This window comes from Panthera onca, chromosome C1 (assembly GCF_046562875.1).
Source record: "Panthera onca isolate mPanOnc1 chromosome C1, mPanOnc1 haplotype 2, whole genome shotgun sequence".
In the NCBI taxonomy this organism is placed as follows: Eukaryota; Metazoa; Chordata; class Mammalia; order Carnivora; family Felidae; genus Panthera; species Panthera onca.
This window is the reverse complement of record NC_138346.1, coordinates 9,102,413-9,126,370: the sequence shown is the minus strand read 5'-3', so window position 1 is coordinate 9,126,370 and position 23,958 is coordinate 9,102,413. Positions and strand designations below refer to the sequence as shown.

Genomic DNA, 23,958 nt, shown 5'->3' with positions numbered 1-23,958 from the left:
CATGTGGAGAAGACCTAGGTCAATTAAATTGCTTAATAGAAAACAGCCATGTATGTTACTATCAAAGCTCTTCATGGAGTCCAAGATTATGTTTATGAAATACATGGCTGGGTGATGTTAGCCAGTCAGAGCACATGTGGAATGCAGGGTTCAGTCTGAAACACTGCATTTTTTGTGGGTGAAATTTTGTTTCAAATTTTTATTTAAATTCTAGTTAACATATAGTGCAATACTGGTTTCAGGTATAGAATTTAGTGATTCATCACTTCCATATAACACCCAGTGCTCAGCAGAACAAGTGCCCTCCTTAGTACGCATCACCCATTTAGCCCATCCCCCTCCCACCTCCTTCTGTCCACTCTCAGTTCTCTATCATTAAGAGTCTCTTATGGTTTGCTTCCCTGTCTCTCTCTTCTTTTTTCTTCTCCTTCCCATATGTTCCTCTGATTTGTGAAACACTGCACTGTTAAGGACAGTGACAGGCTGGAATGCTGGAGAATACCTGAGGGGGTCCTCTGAGTCACCTCCCCCACAGTTCTCTGTAACAAAACCAAAACCGGATAAATTTTATAGGAATTTGATTGCCACCTGTGCTTAATGTAGTGCAGATTGGACGTGGATCTATGGCTTTTGCACACATACAGCTCACAGGCTAGTGTGGTGATGGTAATTTACATAGCAACATGTCTGATTAGGCTGCTCAAAAAGCTTTGAGTTTCTTCTACAGGAATCTCTCACTTTCCTTTTACTCTAGTCCTGGATGCGTCAGTCCCTAGGACACGAGGATACATGTCTACTACAAAATATTCCTACCTGGTGCTCACTGAAATTGCTACCGCGGTTTGATGGCATATTGTCAATTTCCTTCTAATCGTGGTATTTGCCTCGGGCTTGCTTAGACTGGGATAAAGTGTAGGAAAAGGAAGTTCATCACATCATGTTGGAATCCATGTCTAAAAGGCATGTCTATAGATTCATCTTAAAATATTCTCAAGCCATACATCTATAATTTTGAAAAATACCAACTTTCGTGTTTATTTAACATTGTACTTAACATGCGTTTTAGTATAGTTATGTATAAAGAATGCATTCTGTGCGCCCTCCCTCCCAACTAACTTAATTAGTTGGTGATTAACTGGAGAAAGGTCATGAATTCATGTTATAGTAGATTTCTTGACCTTTTCCCCACTGCTAAGCAGTGCTAATGTAAAAGTTAACATGCCTTGGCAAACTGGATAATGTAGTGAGGTTTGTTAGATTAGATTCTCATAGAACATTATTTCAGAAAAGGATATTCATTGTTTAATGTCTGATACCTGTAAATATGGAATCTTACATTCGTATTCAGCATGCAGTTATAAGTCTGGTAGAAGCTCTGGAATTCATAAAGAGAAAGGTTGTCGATAAAGCTGTAAGAAAATGATTTGTGCATTAAATTTAAAAAGTTAAAATGAAAATGACAAAGTAGGATAACATATTTGCAAAAAAATAACAGCCAAAGGGATAATATTCATAATTATACAATATCCTACAAATCAGTAGGAAAAAGACATACTCCATACCCAGTAGACTGACGGGCAGTAGAGATGTACAGTTTTACTAAGAAAGTACACGTGGACAGTAGGCATGCAAATGTGTTCATTGTTATCAGTTATCAGCAATTCAAATAAAAAGAATTGCACTGATGAGAGGGGAAGGGAGAGGAGGAGGTCAAGAAAATAGCATTTTCAATCTGACAAAAGAAATCAGAAGGATTACTAGAGCCTGCTGTCAGTGAGCTGGTACACTGTTGATGGCAGTGTAAATTGGCATCCGTTTTTGGTACAAGTTAACAATCTTCATGTTTTGACTCAGACTGCTGCCTTACCTGAGTCCCTCAGAATCTCCTTGGCTTGTTTTACTCTGGTACAGAACATTTTGTGGTCTTTTTGTGGCCAGAGAAACCCATTATTTACTTGTTCTTTATGAGACATCGCCTTCTTTTTTTGGTAACTTTTTGTTAATGTTTTTATTTATTTTTGAGACAGGGAGAGACAGAGCATGAGCAGGGAAGGGGCAGAGAGAGAGAGGAAGACACAGAATGCGAAGCAGGCTCCAGGCTCTGAGCTGTCAGCACAGAGCCCGACGCGGGGCTCGAGCTCACGGACTGTGAGATCATGACCTGAGCTGAAGTCGGCCACTTAACCGACTGAGCCACCCAGGCGCCCCATATGAGACATTGCCTTCTAAGGTGGGTAGGTCAGGGATCATTTCTTCAGAGTTGATAAAGATGAAGAACTGACACTTAATGCTCAGTGTCAGTCCTGAGTCCAGTACGTCTGGCTAGGAGAGGGAAGACAAGGAGTTTCTTTACCGTCACTCGTTTTACGTGACTTCCAGGGACAACTGGCCCCGGTACCTTAATACAAAGTAAAGCTGGGCAGATCTGAACACAATGGGGGGGACATACAGGTGCCCAATAGAAATAAGACCTAAAGGCTGTGACATGAGTATTTCTGCTGAAATAGTTACAAACCAGCCTGTCCTTTGGAGAAATGCGACAGTGGCACCCTGCTGACTCAGTAAAGAGTGTGTTGATCGAACAATTTCAGCTTTGAAATGTGTGTTTACTTTCATGATGAATTTAAAAGACATTGTTAAAGGTGTATTTTGCATGGAATTATTTATATAAAATATTAAGTTTTGCGAAGCTGTGTTCATGCAGAAAATTGAAACAAAAAGACATGGACCTTAATTTTTAAAACTCAACTTTATTTGTAATATTACTAAGCTGAGTTAGAATTTGATATTCATTTAGTCACAAGTAGAAGAAAAACATTTTTTTTCACTGTTTATTTTTGAGAGAGAGAGGGAGAGAGCATGAACAGGGGAGGGGCAGAGAGAGAGAGAGAGAGAGAGAGAGAGGGAGACAGAGAGGGAGATGCAGGGCTTGAGCTCAGGAGCTGTGAGATCATGACCTGAGCTGAAATCAAGAGTTGACACTCAACCAACTGAGCAACCCAGTCGCCTCTAGAAAAAAAAACGTTAAAAAAAAATTTTTTTTTTGTTTAAGTTTATTTTGAGAGAGAGAGAGAGAGAGAGAGGAAAGCAGGGAGGGTCAGAGAGAGAGGAAAAAAGAGAGGAGAGAGAGAAAGAGAAGAGAGAGAATCCCGAGCAGGCTCTACACTGTCAGTGCAGAGCCTGACATGGGGCTTCAACCCACGAACCATGAGGAAACCAAGCGGAAACCAAGAGTCAGATGCTTAACTGACTGAGCCCCCCCCCCCCCCCCCCCCAGGCATCTAAGGAAGAAAACCATTTTTAAGAATACTCCCATTCATGGCATCTTGCTTTAGTCCTGAGCAAACCACGTTTCTTTTAATCAACAAAAGACATTTGAAAACTGCTACTGAGGCCAATATTCAACTGGGGCAAAGAACAAATATGTATTCAAAGAGCAAACTTTTTTCTGCAGAAGTGAAGTTACTAGTGTGTGTGCTGAAGGAAGTCCCAGAGCTCTGATCCGTGATACATTCTTAACTCCTAAGAGTTAATTTAGCTGTGTTCAGTTAAAATACTTCCCACTCTTTTAAGTGAATCCTGGAACTGTTTGAGTGATGTTCCTATATGCCCCGCCTTTGTTTCAGAGAGGATTTAGCTTGAAATATTCTGTTGTACTTAGTTGTCTTACTTTAGTTATCTTATTTTAGTCTTGAAAGTCCATGTTGACTGTATGCTACTCTGGAATTACCACAGTACAACTTACCACAAGTAGTATGATTCTTTCAAGAAGTGTTTGAAATTTACCATGAGGTTTCTCTTTGCAAAATTAACACAGAGCTCTGTTGTTTTGTTTTTTTTTTTTAAATAAGATCTCATACTTTAAAGCAAGTTCTTGTAAAATTACTTTTCTAAAAATCAGCTACTTAAAGCAGAGCCCTCTCCTAGAAGTATGTGTCTGTTGCTTTGTTACTCAAATATAGGATGAATTTTACCATTAGAGAATATTTCATAAGCATTCATAATTTGACATTTCCATGTTTAGTATAAAAGAAATTCTCAAGGATTAACAGCCTGTTTTAGAAGAACACAAAAGTGAAATTATTCCTAAACATCACTTTTACTCAGCCCATTTCATTAAGTACTCATTGTATAATTTACTTAGAATGAAGGATGAGTGGATGGAGAAGCACATGATCACTCAGACGGATGCATGTGTTTGAGATACTAGTTCAAACTGGAGAGGAGTATACAGTTTTCATAGCCTGGCTCTCTATGCAGTGCATTTCTGATATTTAATAGAAAAGGAACTTGGGTTTTCAGTAACGAGTAGTAAAAATCTTTTCCAAACCAAGTGAAACAGAGATATGGACCAGTTTTCATTTTGTGTGTTTTTTAGGGCTAGGGGACATTCAGGGGTATTCTTTTCACATTTATTTAACTCCATAATCTTAGAGATTGCCTTTTGCCTATTTGATCAGAATTTTAAAAATCAATATTTTGTAAAAAGTGACTTGGTGAACATTTATTTCTAGATACTTATTAATTTATTACCGTTATGTTGTACATTTTTGTAATACTTCATCTGTATGTAAGATGAAAGGACAGATAGGGGTGCCTAGGTGGCTCAGTCAGTTAAGCGTCCGACTGGCTCAGGTTGTGATCTCATGGTTCATGAGTTCAAGCCCCAAGTGCTGATAGCTCAGAGCCTGGAGCCTGCTTCGGATTCTATGTCTACCTCTCTCACTGCCACTCCCCTGCTCATGCTCGCTCTCTCTCTCTCTCTCTCACTCACTCTCTCTCTCAAATAAATAAACATTAACAAAAATTTTTTAAAGATGAAAGGACAGGTAAATACAAAGAGAATTTGGAGTCAAGACACTTGCCTTGTATCCTGACTGACACACTCATTATAGGATCTCAGGGATAGCCTTTTCTGTGACTCGAAAGATGTATAAAAGTATTTACCATAGGATTCAAGAAGGTGGGAATGGATAAAGTGTTTGTAGTAAGAATACAAAAACACTGATTCGAAGGAATAGATGCACCCCTGTTTATTGCAGTGTTGTTTACAATAGCCAAATTATGGAAGCAGCACAAGTTTCCATTGATAGATGAATGGATAAAGATCTGGTATATATGTACAATGGAATATTATTCAGCCATAAAAAAGAATGAAATCTTGCCACTTGCAACGATATGGATGGAGCTAGAGAGTATAATGCTAAAGCAAAATGCTTAAGCCAGTCAGAGAAAGACAAATACCATATGATTTTACCCATATGTGGAATTTAAGAAACAAAACAATTGAACAAAGGGGAAAGGAGAGAAAAACCAAAAACCAGACCCTTAACTATACAAACTGGTGGTTACCAGAGAGGAGGTTGGTGGGGGGATGGGGGTAATTAGGCGAAGGGGATTAAGAGTACACTTGATGAGCAGTGAGTAATACATGAAATTGTTGAATTGCTATCTTGTACACCTGATATAACACTGCATGTTAACTACACTTGAATTAAGGAAAAAAATGTTTTGGAGAGCCTGGCTGGCTCAGTCGGTTAAGCATCCAACTTCGGCCCGGGTCATAATCTTGCAGTTCGTGAGTTCGAGCCCCATATCAGGCTCTGTGCTGATTAGCTCAGAGCCTGGAGCTGCTTCTGATTCTGTGTCTCCCTCTCTCTCTGCCCCTCCCCTACTGGCCCTCTGTCTCTGTCTCCCAAAAATAAATAAACATGAAAAAAAAGTGTAGACATTGGATTAGAGAATATATATACATCACAGTATAATGCACAAGTGATCAGTGCTGTTAAGTTCATTCTAGTTTAATGTTAAAGAAGCAATCCATGCAAAAAAAGTTGTGCGAATCAAAACAAGATAGTTCTACAGTTGTATCACCATCTTGGGAACCCAGCAGTATTCCATGTTGGTTAATTATACCTTAATCCGTCACACTTTAATCAGAATTTTGCCATGTTTATATGGTAAATTAGAGTTGCTCAGTAAGTAGGGGTCCAGCTTTGTGCATAGCAACAGGTAAATTATAGGGACTTTCCTAGGATTTCCTGCTCACTTGACCTCCCAAACTATTTAGGTGGTGGCCCCTAACCCCTTTCAGGCTGGGTTTCAAATTAAAATTTTTTAGTTAACTCCTGGTTATTTATGTATCAGTCATTTCTGTGGCCTTATTTGTTTTTGTTTTGAGAAGTGTTTTTTCGGTTCCCTGTCAATAAATTTATCTGGAGTCTTGTACAAAGCATGTAACGTGATGGGTAATACTCAGTTGGCCACCACAGGGGTTCCTGACTCTTTGGAGGTGATACATATATAAATAACAACAGCACAGCATCATCCGGATTTTAAAAGCTTAGAGTGTGAGAAGGGTGGGGACCTCTACTGTGGGATCTTCCTGGAGCGACTGGCATTTATCTGTGGTAGGGGGAGGGGCCAGGTTTGGGGCAAGTAGAGAAGTAACTGTGCTCCCAAGGAGGGACTGCCCATGGTGGTATCGCTGTAGTTTTCCAAGGATTATTTCAAGGAAGGACACTGCATGTCGGCTTTTGAAGTCATTGCCCATGTACTTACTCTCTGTGAATGTTCTTCCTCCTCCTAGCTGCCTTCAACAGGAAAGTTTACTTATTGAACTGCAGGGGACAAAATGAACACGTGTAGATGGGAACAGTGCAGTAAGAGAGCTCTGAGGCTCTGTAAAGGAGAATGTGTTGTTTTTAAGTCAGAAACATGGATTAAGGTGGTCGTCTGCAGTTAACACATAGTTTTGGATGTTTTGGCAAATAAGAGGGGAAAAGCAAAGCACAGTAGACAGGCCAGTTCTTCAGAATAGGAACTTTTCCTTATTACTCATCTTTTTAAAATTATGAAAATGTTCAAGCATATACAAATAGGCTGTAGTATAATGAATCTCCTGTTTCAACAGTGATTAATACTTCGCTAGCCTTGTTTCCTCTATCTGCCCCCCCCCCCACCTTACTCTTAGGGAATATTTTAAAGGAAATCTCAAATCACTCAAACTTTGGTATGTGTGTCTAACTGAGGATATTTTTTCCTATCTACTCTTGTCTACTGTACACAAACAAGATGAGCCTGGGACATGTTGGTTAGACTGTCTGCTATAGTCCAGTATGATACCTGACAGAATTAACAGTGATTCCTTAATTATGTCCAGTGTATAATTTTTCTGGCTGCCAATATATCATTTTTAAAAGTTGGTTTATTTGAATCAGGGTCCAGAGAAGGTCCATATATTTGACGATGTCTTGTGAGTGTCTCACTATTTAATATTCTCTGCTTCTCACCTCACCCTGCCTTATGCCCTTTAATCTGTTGGAGAAAACCAGTTATTTGACTTGTCCCTTGTTCTGGGCTTGACTTACTGCTTCCTAGTGATGTTGTTCAACTTGTTCCTTTAGGCTGGTAGCTCTAGAAACTTGGTTATTCAGATTTTTTGTTTCTAGTAGGGGAAAGGAAATCAGATTTTTATAGATGGAACTTTGTATTTCCTATTGCATTATGTCATGAGACAGATTGATGTCTGGTTGTCCTATTTTTAGCAATAGATGAGTGTTTTCCAGTGTATCCATTATGAAGTTCTCCCTCACCCTTTCACTTGTGATTTTAATGGCCATTGATGTTTGTTGCCTAGATCCATTATTTCATAAGGATTACAAAATGGTAATTTTCAATTTTTCTTCCTACATTTAGTACGTTTATGTGAATCTTCTATAAAGAACTTTTCCTTGCCACCTATTTGGTTACCCTCAAATACAGGCTATATAGAAGAGACAGGATAAATGCGCCGTTCCCTTCATTTACCAGTTTTGAGGGTATTGTGGTGTTGCTCTCACAGGCTCTAAGGTGACTACTAAATTTTCTTTTTTAGTACCATAATTTTCATAGATTTTAATGTTTTACTTCTATTAATTATATATACTTATATTACTACTAAATATATACGCAAAGGTTCAATTTGTGTGCCAATTCATTGTAGTCATTTTCCCTTTTTATGCCCCAATTGTATCATCTTTGGCCTGTGGAAGCCTACTCAGATTGGCTCCTGTGTCTTTTTTTGTATGAACCCATTCATTCATCTTTGCTTTCTGAAGTAACTAACATGTCCCAGGCTCCTCTTGTGTATTTCCTGCTCCTTCATGGAGACCTGATTCCTCTATGAGAAATGATCTTGTATTAATTTTTTTTTTTTTTTAATTTTAGAGAGCGTAAGTGAGGGAAAAAGGGCAGAGTGGGGAGAGAGAGAGAGAATCTTAAGCAGGCTCTATTCTCACTGCAGAGCCCAATGTGGGGCTCGATCCCACAACCCCGGGATCATGACCTGAGCTGAAATCAAGAGTTTCTGGGTATACAGCAATGAATGAGTGAAACCAGTGAAGTCCTTGTTTTCATAGGACTTATTTTAACAGAAAGGAGCAGATAAACATATGTCAGTTTATGGTGATAAGTACTGGAAGAGCAATGAAGCAAGATAAGGAGATGAAAGTAGGGGAGAGGTGCTATTTTGGAAACAGTGGTCTGGGAAGGCCCTATTCATATGGTGTCATTTGAGTAGAAGTGTGGGTAAAATGAGGGAGAGAGCCACAGGGATTTGAGCTGAAAGCTCTCCTTAGACAGTGTGGGGAATGTACATAGGCCTGGCCCAGGAATTGAAGCCAGGGAGTGTAGCTAACGTCTGGGGTGTAAGAGACAAGAATAGAAAGGCGTGGATCACAATGAGCCTTATATGCCTTGGTCAGGAGTTTGGATTTTATTCTGAGTGAAATGGGAAGTCATCGGGGGAGGTATTGAACAGAGAAGCGACAGTGCTTTATAAACTGTGACGTGCATGAGAGATCATACAAATAATTTAAATACTACTATTACAACTACAACCCTCTGGTTTACCATCTAGGCTATAAAAGAGTATCAGTTTGACTCCTGAATAGTACCCAGTTTTGAACACTGTTGGCCCCTGCAAGGTATATTAATTGCAAAACACACTCCAAAGTCTTGTATCTCTTGGACACTTAATTTTGGTTTTGATATAGTTAATGATGATCTATGTATGTATTTGGTGGCTTTGGTAATTAACCAAAGGTCCAAATGCTTCTTAAAGCTATTCATGGTTTATTTTAATGGAGGTAAGTTATTGCATCTTATTTACAGCTAAGAAGGGCATGTAGCCTTTTCATCCAAAAGCTGAATCAAAACTTGGAAGATGCAGGTTTAAAAAGACGAATAAGGGGGCGCCTGGGTGGCTTGGTCGGTTGAGCGTCCGACTTCGGCTCAGGTCATGATCTCATGGTCTGTGAGTTCGAGCCCCGCGTCGGGCTCTGTGCTGACAGCTCAGAGCCTGGAGCCTGTTTCAGATTCTGTGTCTCCCTCTCTCTTTGCTCCTCCCCTGTTCATGCTCTGTCTCTCTCTGTCTCAAAAATAAATAAACGTTAAAAAAAAAAAAAATTAAAAAGACGAATAAGATCACTCATTTTATATTGCTGTCCAATCTGTGTAGATACCTTTTTTTTTTTTTACCCATTTTTCATTCTAGAAATGATCACAAATCAGATTTTATTTATTTTTAAATTTTTTTAAAAATGTTTGTTTATTTTTGGCGGGGGGGGGGGGGGGGGGGGAGACACAGAATCCAAAGCAGGCTCCAGGCTCTGAGCTGTCAGCACAGAGCCTGTTGCAGGGCTCAAACTCATGAACTGCGAGATCATGACCCGAGCCCAAGTCAGACACTTAACCAACTAAGCCACCCAGACACCCCACAAATCAGATGTTAGGAGAAACAAAAAACCCCGCATAACTATCCTTTATTACTATTTATTCAAATTTTACCATATGCAGATGCTGTGCTAATAAGCATGTTCAAACATATAATTTAATTCTTGTGCTAAGTTGTAAGGTAAGCTATTTTTCTCATTTTAGAGATGTGGAAAAGGGTCTCAAAAGTCTAAGCTAAGGCATGAGGCAGTCAGGATCTGAACCCAGGTTATCTTTAAAGCTGTGTAATTATGCAAGCTGGTGCAGCCACTTTAGAAAACAGTGTGGAGGTTCTTCAAAAAATTAAAAATAGGGGCGCCTGGGTGGCTCAGTCGGTTAAGCGTCTGACTTCGGCTCAGGTCACGATCTCGCGGTCCGTGAGTTCGAGCCCCGCGTCAGGCTCTGGGCAGATGGCTCAGAGCCTGGAGCCTGTTTCCAATTCTGTGTCTCCCTCTCTCTCTGCCCCTCCCCCGTTCATGCTCTGTCTCTCTCTGTCTCAAAAATAAATAAACGTTAAAAAAAAAAAATTAAAAAAAAAAAAATTAAAAATAGAACCAACTACCCTACGACCCCAGCAATAACACTAATAGGAATTTATCCAAGGGATACAGGAGTGCTGGTTCATAGGGGCACGTGTACCCCAATGTTTATAGCAGCACTTTCAACAATAGCCAAAGTATGGAAAGAGCCTAAATATCCATCAGCTGATAAATGGATAAAGCAGATGTGGTTTATATATACAAGGGAATACTACTTGGCAGTGAGAAAGAATGAAATCATGCCATTTGCAGCAACATGGATGGAACTGGAAGGTACTATGCTGAGTGAAATAAGTCAGAGAAGGACGGATATCGTATGTTCTCAATTCATATGTGGATCTTGAGAAACTTAACAGAAGACCATGGGGGAAGGGAAGGGGGGAAAAAGTTACAACAGAGAGGGAGGGAGGCAAACCTGTAAGAGACTCTTGAATACAGAGAACAAACTGAGGGTGAATGTAGGGGTGGGGGAGAGGGGAAAATGAGTGATGGGCATTGAAGAGGGCACTTGTTGTTGGGATGAGCACTGGGCATTGTAGGTAAGCAGTGAACCACGGGAATCTACCCCAAAACCAAGAGCACACCTTACACACTATATGTTAGCCAATTTGACAATAAATTATGTTAAAAAATTAAAAAAAAATAAAGCTGTGTAATTAACCACTGTGCTTTATATACTTGCCCCACACTACTATATGGATAGTCTGGCATGTTTTAGATATTGAGTATTAATTTGAAGTAAGTCACACTAACTGTAGAAGCAGGAGGTGAGGTCTCAGAGCCAGCTGTCTAAAAATGGGTTTAAGTGTGCAGTACATTCCACACTTCTCATGACTGCTTGATTTACCTTAGCAGCCGTGTGTGCAAGTCTTATTATTGTATGTGGGACTATTTGTCAATTTTCAGTTTTTGCATTTGACCACCAAGTGTTTATGAGTCAGATCTAACAGTATGTTAGTATAGAATCCCATTAACTCAGCTGTCTAGGAATGTGTTGTCATTCAGCAGCTTCTCATTATTGTCTCTAAACACATACACCCACATCCATACACACCAGAATGCTGTCTTCTGTAGAGCAGGTGCCCTTGATGCCTTTAGCTTGTGGCATATTGTGAGTGCATAGTTGGTATTTAAATGAATGGATGTCCTAATCAGTGGCTTATGGACCATTTGACTACTTTTCGGTATTTGTCAATACACAGGTGAATAGAGTTAGCTACAGTTAGGAGGGTGTCCGCACAAGCCAAAACAGATTGCCTAAGAAGGGCAGTGCCCAGCAATGCTAACTCTAATTATGTTAGACTTTTATTTTCCCAGTAGGTGTTCTGTATGTTCTCCAGCACTTTCTTGGGGGTGGAACATTGTACTTTTCAGAGCATTCACATAACAGAACAGTGATGTGCAGTTTTTGTTCTTTGTAAGAAATTAAGTGACCGTTTCTAGTATCATCTGGTCTCTGTTTGAAGAAGAGAATAGACTCCCAGTACGAACGACCACAGACATGGAGCAAGTAATAAAAAGGAGAATGTACGACAGACTGTTAATACCTGTTGTCTCTATAGGCTTTGCAGGTGATTTTCACTGTCTGCCTTGTGTAGTGCTTCAGTGTTTGCATTTTGCTAATGAATAATGTAACCATTTCTTAAAAACTATTAAGTTTGACTCTCGGTGGCTGACATAGATGCAGAAGTAGATAGAAAGACTTTCATTATTCTGATCCCTAGCCGAACCCCACAGCCCCAAGAATATATAGAATCTAGCTGAAGGCTATGCTTATGTGAACAACAGCACAGAAATTGTTTTTGGTTTTGTTTTTTTTTTGTTGTTGTTGTTATTTTGTGTGTGTGTGTGTGTGTGTGTGTGTGTGTGTGAGAGAGAGAGAGAGTGATTTGTGGTCCCAATCATTGTGTGAACGAGATTTCCCAAAACATCCCCTAAAAGTCATATATTGGCCCCATTGACAACCACTGCCCTATGTGGAGAATAGTGAAGATCCACATTTGGTGTCTGTAGGATAGAGATTTAGAAAGTAGAATTGACCGAAACTATGAATTGATCACATATGGAAGAGTTAACAAGTGGAAAGAGGGGTATGATGACTGGGTTTTGTGATTGGGTGAACGATGGATTCATTCACTGTGAAGGGGAACTTAGAAACAGGACTTGGGGTGAGGTTTGAGTTGCCTGGAAGACATTTATAGAGAATAGTAGTTGGAAATGTAGTCCATTTGGTTGGAGCAGGAAATGGGTTTCAGGTTATTGAAACCATGGGTAGGTGAGATCAATCAGAGAATGCAGAGTAAGAACACAGCTGAGGGTGGAACCCTGAAGGACATCAACATTGGAGTAGAGATGAGGCACTGAATTAAATGCAGAAAGAAAGGGCATTCAGAGAGAAAGGAAAACAACAACTAAGGGAGAGCAGTGCATGGAAGCTAAGGGGTATGCAGTGCTACATGTTCACATAGATTCCTTTCGTGCAGCTTTAGTGTGCAATTCCATAAATGTTAATTTTAATATGAAACTAGTATGTTTCATTATTTCCCACCCCACCCTTCCCCCAATCCCTCAAAATTTCAAGCTAAATTTCCCCTCCAAGTCTTCTTTATCTTTGGGATTCAAGCATATACTGCTGTTTGTTTACCATCAGGAGCAGGCTTATCTCCACTTTGAGATTTGTAGGTATGGGTTTCCACAGCCCTCTTTAGAATCCTAACAGTGGTCGGTTTTCTCCCAATCGCAATAATAATTTTGACTCAGTCCAAAGAATCCTGCTGAGGTATATTATGAGCCAAAAACATACATACACATATATATGTATTTTTTTTTTGAGGGACAGAGGAAATTTGTATTTGAAAGCTAAATGATTTTTCAATTGTAATATATATTTTTGTCTATCTCTTTCATGATCTCCAGTTATGTCCAAAACATAGTTTAGGCAGTTTTAAAACAGTATTAAGAAATACTTTGAACATACACAAAAGCTGAGTAACAATGAAAATCCATATATCCACCATCTAGATTTAAAAATTAAGATTCTTACCATATTTGCAAATGTGGCACTCGGGCTTAGTAGTAGTTGGCATCTTCTGGGAACAGAAAGGACCTCAGTGTGGCTGGACCTCTATGATAAAGGTCGGGATGCTGGGCCATGAGTTGGAGATGGGCAAAGCCTAGGAGGGCCATGGTAGGAATTTGTATTTTATTATAAGGGCGGTGAAGAGTTATCGAAGGGCCTTCGCCAGTGGGCTCTTGTTATTAGTCCCTAAAACTCCCTCAGATATTTGTAATGAAATACTGCTGATGATAAAGGAGGAAGAAGGAAAACAGGGAAGATAGGTAGATTGTTATGGTGAAAGGTGTCTCTTAACCATGTTAATGCTTGTTTAACCATTGCTGCTTCCAGCCTGGTTATGTCCATACTCTTGGGATTGTCAGTTCCAAAACTCAGACATACGCCTGTGTGTTTCACATCCTTCAAGGATCTTGCTGAGGAGTGTCCACTTCTTGTTTTTAGTACAGGAAATACTAACTGTATTTCCTCAAAGCACAGTCTTACTAGTATATATGTTCTGCAAAATCTTGGCTGCATAGGTATACTAATTAAAAAAGGAATGATTGTGTCATGCTTCCTCTTTCCCTCACAGAAGCACTTTATATGTGTTATCTTCACCAGCTGTACTCTTTCTGCTATGACGAGTATCTGGTTTATGGTAGAACCTTTTAAAACCCCCTTTGCCCTGGAAAGTCACTTCTTCCACCATTGAGCCCAAGCTGAAAATATCTCTGTTGCATAGCACCATAACACTTCCTGCAAAATACCATTAAACTCTTCCCACCCTCCACCCAACATTGACTTGTAGCATCGTTGCTATTATTTGCAGAGTACAAATAGGAAAGATTGCATTTTCAGAGGATTTACTGTGATTCTGAGTCCACTGTGTTTATGGAAAAGCATCTGCATTACTCCCTACCCCCTCAAAAAACAAAAGGTTAAAAAGAAAATAATGGAAAAGAGTGACCACGATTTATGTACCATCTAGCCAGGTAATCAGATAATGTAACAGCCACTTGGGATAACTCACCTATAAAATCCAAACTTCTTATCATAGAAAAGATATTTAGAAACGAATGTATTCGTCTTTGGTTTTTAAAAACCTGTGTTTGAGGACATATCTCTTTTGTTAATGGAGATGTGGTTTTAATGCGATCAAAGAAGGATTTACAGTCTAGTAGGAAGTGAGCTATATAGGTGATATTTGGGTGTAAAGATTGGTCAGGACAGATCATATCAAAACATGTCAAGAATTAACATACATGCTCATGATTTAATTGTAGGCTTAACATTGACCTTCATTTGCATGCTGTTTCCCCCTATATGTTTATTTGTAAACAGGTCACTGTATCTCAAACCCTGGAGAAAAAAACATTTAAATACTTTATTCAAATAAAGTCTTAGGCAAAGCTCAAAAGAAGTGTTACTGATGCTGTGCAGTGGAGATATTTCATGTTCACATGTGGGAAAAAAAGTTATCTTTTGGTATCTCCATGAGGTCGTTTAATGTCTGTGAATATAGCTTCTTTCCATTTAGTAAAAGAAGTTGTAAGTTCTGACTGGTTCCCGAGTTACTTTCCATTGTTTGTCTTGTTAACTTTGTTTTTTCATGGTGACTTCTAGTGGATGTCCTCCTTTTACATGATATAATATTGTGGTTTATGTGGTTGGAATGTTGTTTTCTGCTGCCCATAAGAAATTAAGAACTTCCAGAAGTTCATTACCCCAAGGGTTTTATCCAGTGAGTTCCTTCACAGGAGATAGTCCTATCCAGGCAGAAAGAGTACATGATGAAACTGTCACATAAGGGACTTGAGGATCCGCTGGGAGCTTTGCCCAAGGCTCTGTCCAAGATTCTCCAACTCAGAGACCCTGACTGACTGAAGAGAAGGTGGTGGGTGCCCCCGGGGTGCTTAGGAGGAAACAGCATGAACACAGGCCAGGGCATATCTGGAGAGACTTAGATAGTGAGCCTGTTGCTAGTGCTGTTTGGCTAAGCTCCTTACCTAGCTCTTTGCCTCAGTTTCCTCAACCGTAAGAGATACCTGTTAATTAGAGGTACCGTGTGGTAATTAAGGACACTTTGGATTGAGATAGACCTGAGCTGGTTTTACAGCTTGGTACCTTGAGCCAGTTTCTTGACCTCACTAAAGTTCACCTGTAAATGGGAGTAATAATGTCCCTCGGGGAATTGTTTGAGAAGATCCCATAAGATGATGAATTAAAGTGCTTAGCGTGGGGCCTGGCAGTGCGAGTTGCCCTGCTCACCAGCACCAGCATGTTCCTCCTCAAATGGGTGGTTAGGGGTGCAGGTGATAAAAAAGGTGTTTCGAGAGGTACGAAACATTCTGTAATTCTAAGATCTCTCTGCATTATCATTTCCTGTGTATATTTATAGGTTTCCTCGTTCCTACTCACTTTGCAAGTCTTGTCATAAAATGACTCTCTCAGACAGTGGGTTTCTTCCCAGATTAGGGTTTAGAAAGTATGTCTTCTGTTGACCCCACTTCTTCTCACTTGTGCCTTGTGCTGTGCCCCCAGGTGAAGCAGGCAGAGCGCAGCGAGGCATCTGTCGCTGCCGCCATGCCGTTCCCATTTGGGAAGTCTCACAAATCCCCAGCAGACATTGTGAAGAACCTGAAGGAGAGCATGGCTGTTCTGGAAAAACAAGACATTTCTGACAAAAAAGCAGAAAAGGTATGCATTTGGTTTTATGTTATATTTTCAATCTTTTGATTAGGAGCAAATGTAAGACAGATTATGAAGTGATTTTAAAAGATCAGTAAATCCCAATTTGGGTTTATTTGGGGTTTTAAAATAGAGTCCTCAAATGGCATTTGCTGCTGCCTAGACACCACATACTTTCTTCCATACTGCCATCCAACAGATCGCTTTCTCACTTTTCTCTCAGTTTTTCATTTCAGGTTCTCAAATTTATTTAATTTGGTGGGGAGGGGGGTTCATTGTTGAAGTGGTTTATCTGATCAGTGTTTCTACCTGTGGTCTTCTTGGAGTGGCATCTCTCCCAGTTTCCTTTCTGTGTTCCTTGTATCAATGACAAGTGTCTCCCTCTGTCCAGTCACCATAGTCCAAAACCTGGCTTTCATCCTGATCTGTCTCCTTCCCTTTTTTTTTTTTTTTTTTTTTTTTTTATGTTTGTTTATTTTTGAGAGAGAGAGAGAGACAGAGCACGAGCCGGGGATGGGCAGAGAGAGAGGGAGACACAGAATCTGAAGCAGGATCCAGGCTCTGAGCTGTCAGCACAGAGTCCGATGTGGTACTTGAACTCACAGACCATGAGATCATGACCTGAGCCGAAGTCAGATAAACCAACTGAGTCACCCAGGCACCCCTTCTCCTCCTTCTTTAAAATGTCATCTTCGTGAAATACTATGAATCCTACTTCCTAAGGGATTAGGAATTGATCCTGACTGCCATTCCCACTTGATGAAGATCCTCATGACCTCTCTTATGGATCTTAGCAGTAGCCTCCTTAATGCTCTTTCTAAAATATCTCCCCTGCTTTAAACCTTCAGTGCAGACTCCTCACATAGCACACAAGACCCTTCATGACCTGGTCTCTGCTTTTCTAGGCAGTTTTCAACCCTTCTCCCCACTATTCTGTGAGCTCTAGCAATCTCAGCTTGCCTCTGTCCACTAGAGCAACTAAAGCAAATGATCAGCTATACCATTTTTAATGCCTTTGTCTTGTCCACCCCCTTGAATTTTCACCCCAGCCCCCATTCATCTTTCAGAACCACCCCATACCTCTCTTTTTCCTAGATGGCTTCCCAGAATACTCCCTTTGCTTCCTCATGCTTGCCCCCTAAAACAAATCTCTACCTTTTGGTCACCTCCTTTGGAAATGCCAGCACTGCCTCCATCTTTGAACATGATTTTATTTGTGTTGGATTTTTTCTCTCTTATTAGAACATGAGCTCTTTGATTCCAGTGTTATTTCTGGCCCACCTGTGCCCTCCACAGTACCTGTCTACCATGGGCTGGATACCTGCTGTCTCTTGAATGAGTATTTGACTGGAATGACCACTTCCACCCTATTGTTTACTTTAGGAGGTTGTTTCCTCTCTTGGGTTGAATAGTAGACTGCTTAACTACTACCATCTTTTTAAGATGTGGTTTACCTGTGTTCCTATAAAAAAACGAAGTTCACACCCATGGGATTAAGATTTGTTACAGGCTATTGAATTAATCTATCTTTCTGTCATTGGAAGCAATCTAGGAGTGCCTGGGTGGCTCAGTCAGTTAAGCATCTGACTTGGGCTCAAGTCATGATCTCATGGTTCATGAGTTTGAGCCCTGCATCGGGCTCTGTGCTGTCAGTGCAGAGCCTGCTTCAGATCCTCTGTCTCCCTCTGTCTCTCTCAACCCTTGCCCCCACCCCCAAATAAATATTTAAAACCAAAGAAGCAATCTAAAATTAGTAAAATTTTTTTATAATTCAACTTTAGATCTTTCATGGAAATTCTAGAGTTTCTTGCATTCCCGTTGTAAGATAATAGATAAATGTTTATGATATGATAAAACTTTTTAAAAAATTTGGGTATAACAGATGATAGCTAGATTTTCATATTTGTGTTTGCATTCACTCTGATGTCATATGTTCCTTGGTTGAAGTTATAAAGTCTGGCCTTATACAGATGTATGGGTGGAAAAAGGAGGTGTGTTTTAATAGCCTTTCAGATAATTCTGAATATTTTTGATAGCCACACCAAAATTCAACAATTGATAGTTCCTTGGGGCACCTGGGTGGCCTAGTTGGTTAAGCTTACGATTCTTGGTTTCATCTCAGATCATGATCTCACGGTTTCATGAGTTCAAGCCCCACCTCAGGCTCTGAACTGGCAGCACAGAGCCTGCTTGGGATTCTCTCTCTCCCTCTGTCTCTTCCCCTCCCCCACACGTGCTGTCTCTGTCTCTCTCAAAATAAATAAACAAAAATCTTTAATAAAAAAGGAAAAAAACCCAATTGATAGCTCCTTGATTGTAATAGAATCTGAGAGTATATAAATAAACTTTCATACTCTGCATTTTGAAAAGATTTTTTTTTTTGAGAGAGGGCGCAAGTGAGCAAGGGGCAGAGAGAGAGAGAGGGAGAATTCCAGGAGAGAAAGAGAGAGGGGGGAGTGGGAGACAGAAGCAGGGCTCACCCTAAGCGGGGTTTGAGCTCACCGGAAGCAGGGCTCACCCACTGTGGGACTCGAACTCAGGAACCGTGGGATCATGACCTAAGCCGAAGTCAGATGTTTGACTGAGCCACCCAGGCACCCTGAAAAGATCTTTTATCCATGCATGATGTTGTAACATGCATTGATCATTTAGAAAGTGTTGGATCACTGATGTATACACATCTTCCAAATATTGACACATTATACAATTTCAAAAATTCACATTTTTAAGTATTACCACTAATCCCATCAGAAAAGTCTGGAAGTACTGGGAAGTGGTCAGACTTATGCATGTTGTATTCAGATTTCAGAATTCAAATTGGGCAGCAGATACTATAGGGTGTTTTCCTTAAAGTGACAAGCTCTCACTTCATTCATTTTTGAGAAAATGTCTGCCAAATATCTAAGCCTGAATGATTCGTCAGTTTTTCTTTCACGTTAAAATGATGTTCCATTAAAAAAGTGGCTTATTCAGCTTGTAGCTCTGTCATACAATTACTTTTCCTTAAGACAACCCATTTACTTTAATAAGGGGCAGAAGGTGTTTTACGTATACCCCCTGTATTTATCACACCAAATGTTAAAAAGATGTGTACTCAAATATCAAAATATAATAAAATGAATATTTTTTTCTGCTTTCCCATGACATTCTTAAGCAAAATGGCATTTTTTTTTTTTTTTTTTTTAAACTGAGTACATGGTGATGAAGATGGCAATGATGGCCGGTACAGTTTGTTGTCCCCGCCTTGACTCAGGCTAGAGGGTCAGCACTGTCAGTGCAAATGGCAATTCGGCAGAAAAAGGCAAATGTGTTTGTATTGATTGAAAACAGTTCTGACCTCCTGGGCCTCTTGAAAGGGTCTCACGGGTCCACAGGAGTCCATGCTTTGACATCTGTGGTAGTCGACTGAAGGTGTGTGGGTGTGTGGGGGGTGGCAGCAGGTAGGGGGAGTGTCCTAACTTAGATGGGCTATATGAGGAGGTGGCACTGGAGGTGAGTCCTGTAAGTTATAGAAAGCATGCTTAGTCTCCGTTAGAATCCATATCATCTACTTGACTAAACCAGTGGTTGTCAACCAGGGGCAGTTTGCCTTCTGTGGGACATTTGGCAATGTCTAAAGACATTGTTGGTTTTAATCTGTGTTGGAGCACAGGCGGCTACTGGCATCTAGTTAGGAAAGGCCAGAGATGCTGCTAAACGTGGGACAGCCTCCCACAACAAGGAGTTACCTGGCCCCAGATATCCATAACACCAAGGTTGAGAGCTATTTCTTTAAACCTTAGGAAGAATAGACCTCCTGCTATTAGGGTAAACAAAGCAAAGGAAAATAGTTGAATTTATGAAAAATAAATTTCATTTCAGTGGAAAGGGACAACTCTGAAAGGCAACTTGTAGAAATTACTTTTTCTGAAATAGATTAAGAAGAGGGAGGAGAACCCTGCAATTTCCCAATTCACCTTGTTATCAACATTCAAAAGGTAGTAGCAACTGATGCAAATGGCAAAAAAGGGAACAGAGACCTGAAAATACATGGAAAGGTGAAAATCTAACCACTAAATTAAAAACCGTGAAAAACAACTTTGACCTCATACTTAAGACTGAAAGCTTGAAGGTAGTCCCATAAAACCAGAGTGCTTGCTATGACTTATTTAGCCTTGTTCTGGAAATCCAGCCAGTGCATAAAGAAATGGTTTAGAGAAAGAAAGGAAGGAAGGAAGGAAGGAAGGAAGGAAGGAAGGAAGGAAGAAATGGTTTAGAAATAAAAAATACAGCTATTGCAAATAAACAGGGAGAATTACATTATTGACATTCTCATATATCTGTACAAAACACAAGCAAATCAACGTAAAAATGAGTTTATTTACAAGGCAGCTAAATCCATAGCCTCCCTAAATACCAATCAAAACTATCTAGAAATTGTAGTTTTTTTAAGCAAGTATTTCATTTACAATAACAACAACAACAACAACAACAAATAAGATGTTTGAGAATACTTTCATCAGGAAGGATGCAGAACCTGTTTGAAGAAAACTATAAAACCTTGTTCAGAGGCACCAAAGAATACCTGGTCCACTCTATCAGATGGAATATAGTTAAGATGTCGTTTCTTTTCAAATTAATGTTTAAGTTTAAAGTGATTTCATTCAAATCAGAGCAGGATCTTTTTGTAAGTTGACAAGTAATTAATTATTCTGAAGCTTTAGAAGAATAAATAAATGAGCCACAAAGTTGTAGCCGGATTGAAGAAATATAAATTCTACTTTGGAAGCAAAACACCCACTTCACACATCCATTCACAGTCTTTCCAAGCATGGTTAATGAAATTTGGTCCTTCTGTCCTTGTTGTTCAGGCCAAAAGTCTTGTGTTATCCATGACTCCTTTCACACTTCCCAAATCCAATTCATGAGCAAATCCATTCACTTTGGTTGGGGGGATTTAAAAGCCAGACTCTAACCATGTCTCCCATTTTGCTACACACTCTGGTGTGGTCTCCCCTTGTCTTCTGCTCTGAAATACCATAGTGTCCTTTGAACTGGTGTCTCTTGCCTCCCTACGGCCATATTCGTTCCTTCAAAACATGACTCAAATGGGACACCTGGGTGGCTCAGTTGGTCAAGTGTCCACCTGTTGATTTTGGCTCAGGTCATGATCCCAGGGTTGTGGGATTGAACCTTGCATCGGGCTCTGCACTGAGCATGGAGGCTGCTTAAGATTCTTTCTCTCTCTGCTCCCTTTCCCCTGGTTGCGCGCGCACTCTCTCTCTCTCTCTCCCTAAAAAATAAAAACGAAATTAAAAAAAAAACATGAGTCAAACAATATTTCCCTTAGAGTAAAAGTCAGAGTCCTTACAAGGACCTGAACTAAGTTCTACAGACCAAATCTTTGCTTAGGCCTGTTTTTGTAAGGCTCGTGAGCTAAGAATGATTTTTACTGGGACGCCTGGGTGGCTCAGTCGGTTGGGTGTCCAGCTTCAGCTCGGGTCGTGATCTCACTGTTCATGAGTTCGAGCCCTGCATTGGGCTCTGTGCCGACAGCTGGGAACCTGGAGCTTGCTTCAGATTCTGTGGTCTCCCTCTCTCTCTGCCCCTCCTCCATTCATATTCTGTCTCTCTCTCTTTCTCAAAAATAAACAAACATTAAAAAAAAAATGGTCTTTACATTTTTAAAGGGTTGGTTTAAAAAGCAAATAAGAATATGCAGCAGAGACCTTATGTGGCCTGCGAAGCTTAAAATATTTACTATCTGCCCTTCAGCAAAAAAATAAACAATGACCCTTGCCCTGGACAGTCAGACCCAGGGCTTCAATGGGCCTTTCTCCAAGTGCTCCCCCCACATCGACTTCCTTTCCTGATATACTTCAGTCATGCTTTTGCCTTTAGGCCTTTGCATTTGGCTGTTGCTTTTGCCTAGAATGTTCTTCCCCCAGCTCTCTGCTTGGCTTACTCCCTTATCACCTTCAAATCTTTGCTCAAATGTCACTTTTCACCCAACCGCCTGTTTAAAATGCAGCTCTCCTCCCTGGCTTTCCTGTTCCCCTTGATCTTATTCTATTTTCCTTTGTAGCACTTAACATTTTTAATATACTAATGATGTTTGTTTACTTTTTCTTCCTCCTGTTAGAATATAAACCTTCCAAAGACAGCTCAATAACTATTTGGATTTATTGAAAATGGAATACAAAGCAGAGTTAACTTGAAATACTGTCACCTTATGACTCTTCTGAACTCTTAATTCCTACTTAATAGGATAAAACAGGTATTACTGAGAGTATGTAACAATTTGTATTTTGAGTTTGTGACCAATAAGAGGGTATAATAGCCAGGTATCTTATAGATTTTATGATGGTGGCCAAGGATCACATTCCCTTTAAAGCTACCACACACAGAAGTAGTGAGATAAATGACCCTTCTTGGGAGATCTACCCTGTTGGGCCTAGTATCTTCCACATAGGTTTATGTTCATTAATTAGTTCAGGATACTCAGAGGACATTTTTAATGATTGGATGAATAATTATACCTAGTACATGATTAGTGGATCACTCTAAGCTTCTAGGCAGGGTTCTAGTGATCTGTTGTAAGATACTGTCCTCAACTCTAAACTGTGACATTTATTGTTACTGATTTATATGAAGAGAATTAAAGGGATTATTAGCAGAGTCTGTGAATTACAAATATTGTAGAAGGATAGTAAACTCTATAGGTAACTGAATCAGGCACCAGAGGGTTAGCTGTTAGGGTCGGTAGGGTAAGGCTTGAAGGAAGGGCGTGATCCTAACTGATAAAATGCAGTACAGATCAAAGTATAGCTTTGTACTAGAATCTTAAAAAACAACAACAACAATACAACAGACTAGATTCCAAAGGAGAAAATAAAATATTTGATTAAGCCAAAAAAAGGCAGAAAAAGAGGAAAAGATTAAAGAACAGATGGGACAAATGGAAAACAAACAGTAAGTTGATAGACTCAGATGTACCATATCAATAATCACATTAAATATAAACGGGCTGAATAACCTAGTTAAAAGGCAGATATCATCAGATTGAATGAAAAAGTCCTAACTTTATGTGCCTATGTGAAATGAACTTTAAAGATAATGACACATTTAGATTACAAAGATGAAAAAAGATATACCATGCTAATACTTGTGAAAAGAAAGCTGGAGTGCCTCTATTAATATCAGACACAAGTAGATTTTAGAGCAATGAATATCACCGGGGATAAAATCATTTCATGATAAAATAGAGTTCAACTAATCCAAGGGACATAACAATCCTAAATATGCACCTGGTAACAGAGCCTTAAAGCAAAATAAAACAAAGCAAAAACTGATAAAACTGCAAGATGAAACTGTCAAATCCACAATTATAATTGGAGATTTTAGTGCCCCAATCTCAATAATTGATAGAACAAAACAGAAAATCAGCAAGGATCTTCTAGTAGGCCAGAATGATACTGTCAACCAATTTGACCTAATTGATATTTATAGAACACTGTATCCAACAACAGCAGAACACTCCTACACCCTTTTGACATATGACACATTTTTAGTAAATGTAGACTATATTTTGGGCCTTAAAAGAAGGTCCAATACTTTAAAAAGATAAATTTACATAACATATGTTCTGTGACTACAATAGAATTAAATTAGACATCGATAACAGAGCCTGGGAAAAATTCCTAAATATTTGGAAACTAAACATCATACTTCTGAATAATGCATGGATCAGAGAAATTAGAAAATTATTTGAGTGAAATAAAAATAACACAACATCTGAATCAGTGTGATGTTGCTAAAGCATTACTTGGGGAAATTTTATAGCACTAAGTGCAAATACTAGAAGAGAAGAAAAGTCTTAGTGTTTACCTTAAGACACTAGAAAAAAAAAAGCAAATTAAACATCAAGAAATAAAGATCAAAGCA

The 23,958-nt window shown here is 39.6% G+C and overlaps 1 protein-coding gene across 5 annotated transcripts in view; it reads left to right on the top strand.

Moving 5' to 3' along the window:
* Window positions 1-23,958, top strand: part of CAB39 (calcium binding protein 39) — an 87,798-nt gene that overhangs the window by 21,429 nt on the left and 42,411 nt on the right. For all 5 annotated transcript variants that reach the window (XM_060624078.2, XM_060624080.3, XM_060624077.3 and 2 more), the window contains exon 2: window positions 15,889-16,044. In XM_060624078.2, the coding sequence (XP_060480061.2) occupies window positions 15,931-16,044 (114 nt within the window). In that variant the 5' untranslated portion in view covers window positions 15,889-15,930. The remainder of the gene's footprint in view (window positions 1-15,888; window positions 16,045-23,958) is intronic.